We start from the raw sequence: 12,197 nt of genomic DNA, 5'->3' as shown, positions 1-12,197 counted from the left end.
ACTGAGTAGCTCCTTAAGGAAATATTTCTAAAAAGGGACATAGGTATATGCAAATAATTACTTACAAAATAAAAACAAACAAACAACAAAATTAAAATGAGCTTCTATTTCCAAACACATTTAATAAATTAAGCAGAAAAAGAGACTCAAATTATACTCATGAGATATTTTTATTAATATTGTAACTTACTAATCCAATGTGATAAGATAATGTGATGTAATGGGCTTTGAAAACATAGAGAATCATGTTCAAACTTATTCCTCTACTTACAAGTCATATGTTTTGCAATATGATACTTCAGCTCTCAGAAGCCACATTTATCTTTAAAATGGAGTTTGCTTCAAGAGAATCTATGTATCTACGTATGTATATATGTATGTTTGCATGCATGTGTGTATGAATGTATGTATTTATGCTGCCCTTGTATGTAGGACAAAGTAGGGAAAATCTAGACAGTGTGATATTATTATTTAACGAAATATACTAAAGTATTAGGTAATAGTAGTTACCTTTGAATGTCATTATCATATTTACATTTTTCTGTGCTTTCCAATTTTTCTCAAAACCGTTATTACATTTATAATCATGTGACATTGACTATATAAAAGATGTAAAAACAAAACGGAACAAAGAAGAGAGAAAAAGTCAACCCTTTAAGAATAATACAACATAAAAAAAGTTCTCACTCAGCCCAAGTAGTTTTTTCACCTAGATGAAACTATACAATCTCTAGTTCATCTGGGAGAACACCATCATCCTCACTAACTACCAACCATGATTTGCCTTTGCTGTTCAGGTTTCTGTTTTCATTAGTGCAATTATATGATTGTAATGGAGCAGATATGACCATAATACTTCATCCAAAATAGTAAATTCTGAAAGGTCCTCCTTAGTAAGTAAAGTTTAGTCTGGGACTAAGATTTCACTGTTATTGTAACTAATGCTAATCCAATTCATGTGTTTATGCTATGAGTTACAAAGTGAGTATCAAGTGCTAGACATATTGAAAAGAAAAGGAAAGTCTTACGTCTTTATGACCCAGCTAGGCCTGTAATAACAGTCTCATCAGCAAAGTGTGCCTCTTAAAGTAAGCAAAACCACTTAACTCTACCAAAAAAGCAATGTGAGTGTCTAAAGCACAATTCAACTTCCACAATGATTACACTATTGATTTTTAAACTGATTCTTAAGCTTCTATCAGAAATTGATTGTGGTATCTTCCCCTCCCTGCATTATCTCTAAAACATGGAGCATTATGATTCCCTCTGTAAATTAACAGCCAAAAACACTGCTTGGAAGATTTTTAAAGATAATTTCAAATATGACCTTTTTTAAAATTAAATTTATGGGGGTGACAATGGTTAGTAAAATTACATAGGTTACAAGTGTAAAAATCTGTAGCACATCATCTATATATCACATTGTGTGACCTTTTTCATTAAAAAACGTAAAATTGAGTTTTCAGATTTGGAAACTGAAAGTTTTCCCAATTTCTCTTATTTATCCATGCAACTGGTTTATGAGTTCCAAAGACACTGTTGAATCTCTAAATAACAGTTTTTAAAACAGCTAATGGGGAAAAAAAATGCAAGCATTGGAAATACAGAAAGGTTTTAAGCACTTATGGGAAAACATGAATTATATATTCATCAGTATAAAACAAAACAATCATGTAATTAACAAAACCAAAGCTCTGCTTGTAATATTTTACAACTGATTAACTGTGAACTCCAACATCAATTTCCATTCATCATCCGATTGTAAAGTTTAAAAAAGAAAAAAAGTATTTTTAACTGCCAATGGACTTCTCTTTTGAAATATCTGAATACCACTTAGACAGTACCAACTTAACATACCTGAATTGACACAGCCCATACCTGAATTGACCCATTACTTCCATCTCAACCTGCTTTATCTCCCATACTCTTGATCTGTTATAACATCCACCAAGTCTCCCAAGGAAGAAGGACTTTTCTCTCACCTCCCACATTTAATTATTCCCCCAGATCTGCTTTGGAGTACTGTTTAAATTCTTTAAACTCTAGTGAACAATTTCCAGGGCTGTGGCTACAGTCTCCCTGCTTGAGTTCCTCACCCATTGAAGTCAATCTTCTACCTTCTTTCTTCAAAAAACAAATACAAACTGCAGTAACAACACCCCTCTGTTGGTTCTTCATTGCCCGGTCGATAAAAATTTCTATTCTTTTAGTTTGAGACATTAGGAGATTTCTATATAATCTGTCCACATTTCTTTCTAACCTTATCTCGCAGCACTCTACCTAATTAACTGTCCAGTTCCTTGACTCATAACCCCTCTGTTCTTGCCATATTCCACTTATTACTGTACAATGGCCTTTCCAAATTTCTTATCTTTGTGTATGTCCTTCCCTCACTGGGAGATGCCCTTACCCTCCCTTCTTTACTTGTAAAATCCCTGTTCAAACTTAAAGACTGCACTCACATATCACTTTCCTTTTTCTTTTTCTTTTTCTTTTCTTCTTCTTTTTTTTTTTTTTTTTTTAGCAAGCTCTCCGAGATGCTACAGGCTGAATATCTTCCTCCATCCTCAGTTCTCCCCAAGTATTTTGTTCATACTGGGGTGGTTTCTCATGTTGAATGAATAAATGCATGAGTTGCATATCTTGGTAATTTAAATCATATTGTGATTCAGGGGGAAAGGCACCGAAACAGATGCCATGAGAGCTCTCTGTTGTAATCCCATCCTTCATACTCAAAAGGCTGGACAATCCATATTCCCTCCAGGACTCGCCTTTCTCATTTCTAAACTAAAGTGTTTGGACGAGAGGGTTTTTAAGGTCTCATTATGTTCTACAATTCTAAGATATAACAAACTCATTAGAATACAAGAATGTGAATGCATTATCTATCTTGATTAATTCTTATTATTAAACAGTATGATCTGAGTGCACCTGATACTTCTGAGTCTCAATTTCCTCATCTGTAAAATAAAACTAGTCTATTATAGCATCTAGAAAACTATAACCCTTGCACCAAATGGCAGAGTTAAGCTTTTACAACAAAGAACTAGTCACAAATCTGAAAATATTTACTATCTCACCCTTTACAGAAAAATGTTGTCAAACCCTGGTATGTAAGGTCCCTCCTGTTTATCCTTCTTAAATATCTGCTATGACTTTCTAACTAATCTGGTCACCATCTAAAAATTTTTAACAATGTGTTAACACAAAAAATGTGCTAAATACCATTAATGGTCCCCAACACATTAATGACACAGGACCTCTTTTATTTTGAAGAGACTCAATAGGTTACCAAAGAGTATTGTTAGAACCTCTATAGAGTTGTAATTTAATAGATTACAAATTACACATACAACAGAAATAAAAATAATGTTTACAGATTTGCCTTTAAACCCCCAAAATACTAGGTTTCTAAGTGACTGACATATGACAAGTTACCAGTACGTTCTAGTTGGCTGGATGAAACAACAGACTGGGCTTTCCCGATAGAGTCCTCTGGTCAGTGATATCACATGTCATTTCTTAAAGGACTTGTAGGAAAAGGGTCAACCATTTTAAAGCATCATACCTCTTTCCATGGCTTTACACAACAGATACAATCTCTGGATATATTCCTTCTCCAGTGGAAATGTGCTTATTTTATAGTTAGATCATGCTTGCACAGGGCATGCTGTCATTCAACTCACATCATTAAATTGAACCAACATAATGTCTCTCCTTTTTTCCAAACTTCTGGATTTTATCTCTCCCACTTAATTCACATTTTTTTGTAAGGCTTACAAAATCAATAAAAGCTCCATTAAAAAAAATAAGAAGAAGAAGGAAAAGCCCAAATGGTTGTAGCTGACACCAAGCTTAGTGAGGCACATTTGTTTTCTTGTGATCACCTTGCCAATATCCTCACATCACCCTAGATTTCATTCTGGAAAATGAACCAAAATAAAATCCACTTAGGCTATAGGAAAGGCTCAGGCTGTGAAATATTTTAACTTTATCACCCTATCAGTTAAGCAATGCGGCTACAGGTAATGTGGCATGTGGAGTCCCTATAGTCCTATCATGTGGACACAAAATGGCAAGCTATATAAAGACGAGGACTCAGGTGACCGAGGTGGGATAAATACCACCGGTTTCATGCATGGGCCTTCATGTGACTGACCTGGTTGGTGGGGCTAAAATGGTTCCTGAAAGATTCTGCTATCCCAATTATTTCCCTTCCCCTCTCCCACCTAGAATCTGAAAATTCTAAAATCTTGTAGACTGTCACGTTTTTTTCAGTCTTCAGGGCTATATCATCAAAATGCAAATAACTTGCAGAGAACCATCTTATTCTCTAATTAGCTATTAGACAAATTAATGCAAAGCCTGAAGCAAAGTCCGAGAGAATACAGAATGGAATTAAATGCAGGGATCAAAACAATCAAAGAAACATGGTGTGTGCACAGGGGGAGGGGGAGTGATGAGAATGGATAGTGCCTACAGAAGAGTAAAGTGAAGAGGATAGGAAACTGGGGGTAAAGGTTATCAGAGAGGGGAAGGAAGTACATAGGTGGCACCTGGGGGACAAACACGGGAGGGCACTCAGATCAGTATTCTTTATGCCTTCGCTTTATTTAATAGACAGGCTGAGCACTGCACGGAGGAGGATCAGAACAGGCCCGCTGGAGGCTACACTCACTTGTTGTTTAAGTCACGGGTCAGCAAACTGGGGCTCACTGGCCAAATTCAGCCTGTTGTCTGACCATTAGCTAAGAATGATTTTTACATTTTTAAATTGAGGGAATAAAAAAGTCTTAAAAGATAAATAACACTTCTTGACACATGCAAATAATACAAAAGTCAAATTTCAGTGTCCAACAGCAAAGCTTTATTGGAACACAACCAAGGTCATTCATTTCTGCATTGTCATTGGTTGCTTTTGCTCTACAGCAGCAGAGTTAAGTGGGTGCAGCAGAGATCACTTCACCCAGAAATCATAAAATATTTGCCATCTGGCCCTTTACGCACAAAAAAAGTTTTCTACCCATGGTCCATAGTCATGTAGTTACGGCTTCACATTTGCATACCCTACTCAGAAAGCAAAATTCCTGCACTAAACACAACCCACTGTGTTTGCTGGGCATCTTAGTGATCATCTATCTTCCTTGAGCATGTGCCACCATGAGCCTCCGCCCTCCCACCCCAGAGTGGCTTATCAGTAAAACCCTTAGCACCCTGCCTGACAGAAGTTGGATGGATACTATGTTCTCCACATGTTTCCATCTCTTCTGACATTCTGAGTTCTGATATGAATGGCTTCCCAGCCTCCTGCCTGGATGGTCCATTGCTTGATCTACCCAGTCCAGAGTGTGGATTTAGTATTTTTGTTTGTTTTGCCTCATACTTAGAGCTGAATGTTTGAATAGTCACAGCAAAGGTAAAGGGAGAAAGGCATCAACCCACTATTAGCAAGAAGGCTGGGAGAGGAGGCCGGCCCAGTGGCTCAGGCGGTTAGAGCTCCATGCTCCTAACTCCGAAGGCTGCCGGTTCGATTCCCACATGGGCCAGTGGGCTCTCAACCACATGGTTGCCAGTTCAATTCCTCGAGTCCGCAATGGATGGTGGGCTCTGCCCCCTGCAACTAAGATTGAACACGGCACCTTGAGCTGAGCTGCCTCCTGGATGGCTCAGTTGGTTGGAGTGCGGGCTCTCAACCACAAGGTTGCCAGTTCCATTCCTCGACTCCCACAAAGGATGGTGGGCAGCGCCCCCTGCAACTAAAATTGAACACGGCACCTTGAGCTGAGCTGCCGCTGAGCTCCCAGATGGCTCAGTTGGTTGGAGCGTGCCCTCTCAACCACAAGGTTGCCGGTTTCGACTCCCGCAAGGGATGGTGGGCTGTGCCCTCCGCAACTAACAATAGCAACTGGACCTGGAGCTGAGCTGCGCCCTCCACAACTGAAAGAACAACTTGAAGCTGAACGGCACCCTTCACAACTAAGATTGAAAGGACAACAACTTGACTTGGAAAAAAGTCCTGGACGTACACACTGTTCCCCAATAAAGTCCTGTTCCCCTTCCCCAATCTTTAAAAAAAAAAAAAAAGAAGAAGAAGGCTGGGAGAAAATGTGGATAGAGTCCAGGATCAGAAGCACGACCTTTGGAGACTGACGCATGTGTGGCTACAGTGCTAGGTTGGTACAAGAAAGAGGCTACATGTGGAAGGTAGGGTGACTAGGAAGATGCGAGTTTTTGCTACCAGCACCGGTAAAGAAACAAACAAAAAACATTTTAATACAGGCACAGATTTGTCTCTATTTGAGTGAGTCTTACCATGTTTCCCCGAAAATAAGACCTAGCTGGACAATCAGCTCTAATGCGTCTTTTGGAGCAAAAATGAATATAAGACCCGGTCTTATATTATAGTAAAATATATTATAGTAAAATTATATTATAGTAAAATTATATAATATAAAATTATATAATATAGTAAAATTATATTATAGTAAAATAAGACCGGGTCTTATATTCTTTTTTCTCCAAAAGACGCATTAGAGCTGGCTGTCGGCTAGGTCTTATTTTCGGGGAAACAGGGTATATACTCAGATTTCAAACATGCATTGAATGTGTGTCTTGTTCATCTCAGTAGTCCAAGTACCTGAGACAGGAAGCATGCATTCATTATTATCTTTCTTAATGAATAAATGTCAAAATTTCCTAGTCTGGCTCTAATTCCAGTTTTAATACCTAGGTACCAATTTGGGTATTGAGAAATAGTCTTTGATTTATCAATTCCAGTGACTTTTTCTCTATGTCCCATCTTTCTTGGTAACCTATTTGCTACTCTATTGCTTTTATGGGTCTGGGGACCAGCCTTAGACTTATAAACTGCTTCCTAATCAGAATGGAAATGTCCTGGTGTTTTTCAGATGTTGCCTTTTAGTTGTTGAATCAAGGGGGCACTAAAGACGCCTAGTTGTTTTTTATGTATTCCAGTCTCACCACTTTACTAAAACTTCCAAGGAGAGACCTGGAGTGTTCTGGGTGGGAGGCCCCGAGGGGGCAGAGGGGTGGCAGGGAATCACAGGGAGCTCAAGCAACTATTTACCAACTAGTATGAAAATAATTCAGTTTTCATAGCCAGTATGCCCACATCTTGGAGGTTACACAACATATCTGAGACAGAGTTACAAGTCTAACTTAGAACTTAGTTTCCTGGTATGGAAATACATAGCTCTTTTAATGTTTACTAGTAGTGATGCTATTCTCTTTAACAATAATCTCAACAGGTCAAAAAACAAAGGATCTTACTTGACCTTCTAATTTCATCAACAACTGCTGATGAAAATGATAAAGTAGACATTCTGTAACCGATTATGAAACCCAATAATGTTCTTATTTTTACATTTATTTATTTTCATGGATTCCAAAACAACGGGGTGCTAAAGACACCTAATTGTTTTTATATATTCAGAAAATTTGTTAATGGAAATAGATTGTTCTGTTTAACTAACATTCTTTTTTAGTCTATTTTCACAAATTTTGGAATTACTGAAGATAGTTACTAAGATAATGATTAGGCTACAAGAAACCAATTCTCAGAAAATGCATTTTGAGGCAACCATGTATCTATTTATCATTTACTAGTTTGCTAATGAGTATTTTAAAAAATTCTGACATGTATGATTAGCTCCAATAATGTTCTTTTGCTCTCCCTATGGAGGGATAAATCATAATCACTGGCTTATGTACCATGGTACCTTGCTTGTAAATTTGGGAAAGAAGCCACTCCTGTTGACAGTGCTAATATCCGCCATATGTTTGAATGGGATAAAGCCCTGGTGCTCCCCTAATTGGCAATAAATTAGGAACCAGCAGCAGGCTTTTGACAGGATACTTCAGCTACAGTTTGATTTTTTTGTTAAGCTGAGAATTCAATATTTGGTGGAAAGCTAACATTATCCCCTAAGAGTATAGAAATGCACTTCTTGAATCCTAGACTCAGGATGTCTTATCTATGTTTATGATTAAAGCTAGACATCTCTGTATATGATATCTTGCATGCTGGTTATAGAAAAAAAATGGCTAAATCCAAGAAATGTCTATGCCTTTTGTGAGAAGAGGAAGGGAACATTTATTGAGAGCTTACTGCACACTTTGTGCTGTCCATGGACCTTTACATATGTTAAACTGATCTTCAAACTAATTTTATAATTTAGGTAATATTATGGGGGAACTGAAATAGAATTTAAGTAACTTGCCCATGCTGTCATAAAATAGTACAGGCAAGATTCAAGTATTGAGCTTTCTTTGCCAAAGCCCATGCAGTCTCCACTGTGTACTGCATATGACTAGGTTTGGAAAAAAAAGAGAAAATTAGGATGAGGCAAAAGAATTTGTGTGGTGCTACTTGATATGTTTTCATCTCTCCGGACCTCCGTTAACTAAACTGAAGGAGCTACACTGGATGACGCACAAAATCTCATCCCGTTTGATTCTCTGTAATTTACATTCATCTGGACTTTACCCTTTACCAGTAAACCTTATCAAATTATTAAACTTCTATGGGCTTCACTTTCACTATCTACCTTCCAGGAGAGATGTCACACATATGGAAATGCATAAATTACATAGGACTGTAGGGATATAAACGGATTTGTTTACCCATTGATCCCCTGGCAAACTCTCAGGGCCAGTCTCACTCTTCACCTCACCAGATTTTGTTGCTTTATGCTTTAGCGACAAGATTAAGGCCATCCATATCTCCATAACTTTTTTTTATTTGCATCTCTATACATTTTCATCCTCTCCTCTTTTTTGCTATTTTTAGAAACCAAAAAAAAAAAAAAAAAAAAAGGAAAAGAAAGAAAGGAAGAAATGTATGTTCTCCAAGTTCTCCAATTTTTATTGTTCACAATTTCTTCCCCTGTGGCCCCATTTCCATCTTTCTGGATTCTTGCATATTCCCATCATAAAGAACTCTCTAAGACCCTGCTAATTCCTCATGCTTCCTCCCTCATTCTTGTCTTCCTTTCTTTAACCAAATTTCTTGAAATAAAGAACCCTTCATTCTCACTTCCTCAATACCCAGTCACTCTATGTAATCTGGATTCCATTTTCGCCAATTTATTAAAACTTTTCTCCCAGGTTAGTAAACCTATTGCCCTTTTCTCAACCTGTATGTCCTTTGGCTTCACACTTGCATTTTACACTGCTGATTATCCCCTTCTCCTGAAATCTTCTTTGGTTTCTGAGGTTTCCTACACTGCTCTGATTGCTGACGTCTCAGTTTTATCATTGTTTTTTCTTCCTTTTGAATATAAGAATTTTCCCAAATTCTAAACTCAGTTCTTTTTTCTTCTCTATTTTCATGCAATTCCATCTAGTTTCATGGCTTCAGCTATTCATTCTAGGTAAGCAAACTTTAAGTTAATTTTAAGTTAACTCAAGCAAGAGTTCTTATCCTACATTTTGCATCTCCTGCAGGGCATCTGCTCTTGAGTATCCAACTCGCATGTCAAATTCCTTATGTTTTTAGTGGCATACCACTGTGCCTCCCAAATGGATACCTCCTCTATAGTCCTTCTAGATCTTCTTAATCCCAACTACAACCCTAATTTTCTGCTTGCCCTTCACATTCAATCAAGTGTTAAGTTTTCTGATTTTACCTCTTCATTCTTATGTTTCCTCCTATAAATGGTCTCAGAAACACCACTTGGATTTATAGACTCCTCACAAGATATTCTGCCTCCAACGTCTCCCTCTAATTCATCTTAGAAAGCATTCTCAGATGAGGCTACCAAATACAGTGTCACAGTGGCACTATTCCATTGTATAAAATTGTCAATTACCCTTATCCCAGCATTCAGCATTCTTGGTGTGCAAGCCCCAGAACATTTGTGAACTTCTTTGTCACACACTTCCTCCAACTTCTTTTACTCAGTCTCACTCTAGCCAATTAAAATGGCTCATAGTTCCCATACGGGTACTGCTTACCCTTTTCACTCTATTTACATGGGCCTCTCCTATACTTCCAGATCCATGTAATAATACCGTTTCTTTCATGAAGATACCCGATTCTCTTCAAAAGTAGTCACTCCCTTTCCAGACTCCCATAAATGTGTATTCTGGACCCTTCTTACATTCTGCCTTGCGTGATGATTATTTATGTATACGTTACATCTTCTGTGTTAGAAGCTAGCCCCCAAGCCAGGATCGGTGCTATTCCTTTGTTTCTTCTCATAGACCCTAACAATGCCTTGTATATGGTAGATCCTCAGTAAAATATTAGTTGAATGAAAGAATGATTGAAGGGGTAATTGTTTCTGGGAACCAGACAAAGCGTATTTATTTCAGAGATGTTGATGGATAGAAGTGCCATTCTGAAGCCGTGGCGCTGCTCTGGATCTAGAGATCCAACAAAGAGGGGCCTCCCAAAGTGTGATCCATGACTCAGTGGGAACCCTCTCCATCCAGAACCCCCTCAGTTCAACATTCAACTCCATCATTTTGGGCCGATCATATCCTTCCCCTTAGTTTCATTCCACATTGACCCTCACAGCTATTCCAGCTCTAAGGGCTCCACTAAAATGGGTGTTTTACAGTTCTCCTTGAATTGGGCACTTGGCTTTTCTGATAAACTTATTCATAAACTCTGCAATGAGGAAAAAACTGGTGGACTGCTTCCAGATAGTGCACATGCATTTTAACCAGTGTCGTATAGAGTCCACAATCTGATATTTGTAGTTTAACCTATAAAGCATTCAGGTAACGAAAATAACAAGCCAGAACAGAGAGAAAGAATAGGGCTAGGCATCATGAAACAAATGTTTAATGGCCCAAAATATATGCCTATGTCTAGAAATGATGCTTTCTTTAAAAGTGTCATCCTTAAATGTTTCTATTATAGGAGTATGGGGATGGATGAATAGAAGACATAACAAACATACCCAAGGAATACTCCATTTCACAATATTAATAATAGTAGTGTTAATAATTTCATATATTATTATAGATATTATTCTAAAAATTTACACAAATAACTAGCATTGGTTAAGTGCCTCCTGAGTAAAAACACTTGGACACATTCTTTCCTCAGGTGTTCCCATTAATCCTCACAATATCATTACAATGTTGCATTATACTCAGTTTACAGATGAGCTAACTGAGGCAAAGTTCATACCATGTTTCCCTGAAAATAAGACCGGGTCTTATACTAAGGTTTGCTCCAAAAGATGTATTCGGGCTTATGTTCAGGGGATGTCATCCTGAAAAATCATGCTAGGGCTTATTTTCCAGATAGGTCTTATTTTGGGGGAAACACGGTAGTGGTCAAGTCTCTTGTTGAAGATCGCAAAGCTAGAAGGGCAGAGCCACCCACTTTCAAAAATAATGGAAAATGAGAATCAAATATAGAACTCATTTTAAAATGAAAAGATTCAAAATAAATATTACAGCTCAATAAAATGATGTATAATTCCAGGAATTCACGCATGTCACTGATATGAGTGTGCAATACGCATAATAAAGCAATGTACTTACTCTCTGTCGATCACAAGGCAGGTTACAGCTTCTGCAGCAATTACGTTTGCTGTTCTCACATCTTCCCTGCATAAAAAATCAGAGAGACATTGAAGTAAAATAATCTTTAATATCAAAGAAAGGTGTTCATTGTGATTAATTCGGGAAACATACTAAATTATGTATACTCTTCTGATTCACCCACTTCCAGATTTAAGCTTCGTTCGTGTTTCAAATGTCTTTGTCCTGAGAAACAACCTTATTCTTGTCATGAATCACACGAATCCTACAGTTATAATCTGGTAGTTATAATCTTCAAACTTAAAGTTTCACTTACACATGTGAAATAAAACTATATGTCATCATTCACTGTGCTCTTTGGGGAATTAACGAATTACTTGGACAATAATAAAGACAGCAATGAACATGCATAGACGAAAGGTTTTAAAGGGCCTGAAGATATATTTCTAGACATTGAGTATCTAATTCTTTTGGGTGTGAATTTGTCATTATAACCTTGAGAACAATTGATCTGTTTTAATTATTTCCTACTTTAGAGACTCTGTTTTTAATGTGGCTAAGATTTGGGCAACTTACAATACATACTTATTCATCTACACTAGAGTTTCAACAATATTTGGCAAATTTTAATCACACTGACTGAAATTTATATATACTCTCTCTTTAGAAGCTTCTAA

The 12,197-nt window shown here is 37.4% G+C and overlaps 1 protein-coding gene across 4 annotated transcripts in view; it reads right to left on the bottom strand.

Moving 5' to 3' along the window:
* PRKG1 (protein kinase cGMP-dependent 1) overlaps positions 1-12,197 on the bottom strand; it is a 1,140,935-nt gene that overhangs the window by 119,474 nt on the left and 1,009,264 nt on the right. For all 4 annotated transcript variants that reach the window (XM_019738600.3, XM_019738591.3, XM_019738608.3 and 1 more), the window contains one exon: positions 11,521-11,586. In XM_019738600.3, the coding sequence (XP_019594159.1) occupies positions 11,521-11,586 (66 nt within the window). The remainder of the gene's footprint in view (positions 1-11,520; positions 11,587-12,197) is intronic.

This window comes from Rhinolophus sinicus, chromosome 15 (genome assembly GCF_057876585.1).
Source record: "Rhinolophus sinicus isolate RSI-liver-muscle chromosome 15, RSI-T2T, whole genome shotgun sequence".
NCBI classification, from domain to species: domain Eukaryota; kingdom Metazoa; phylum Chordata; class Mammalia; order Chiroptera; family Rhinolophidae; genus Rhinolophus; species Rhinolophus sinicus.
This window is presented reverse-complemented; position numbering and strand designations above follow the sequence as displayed.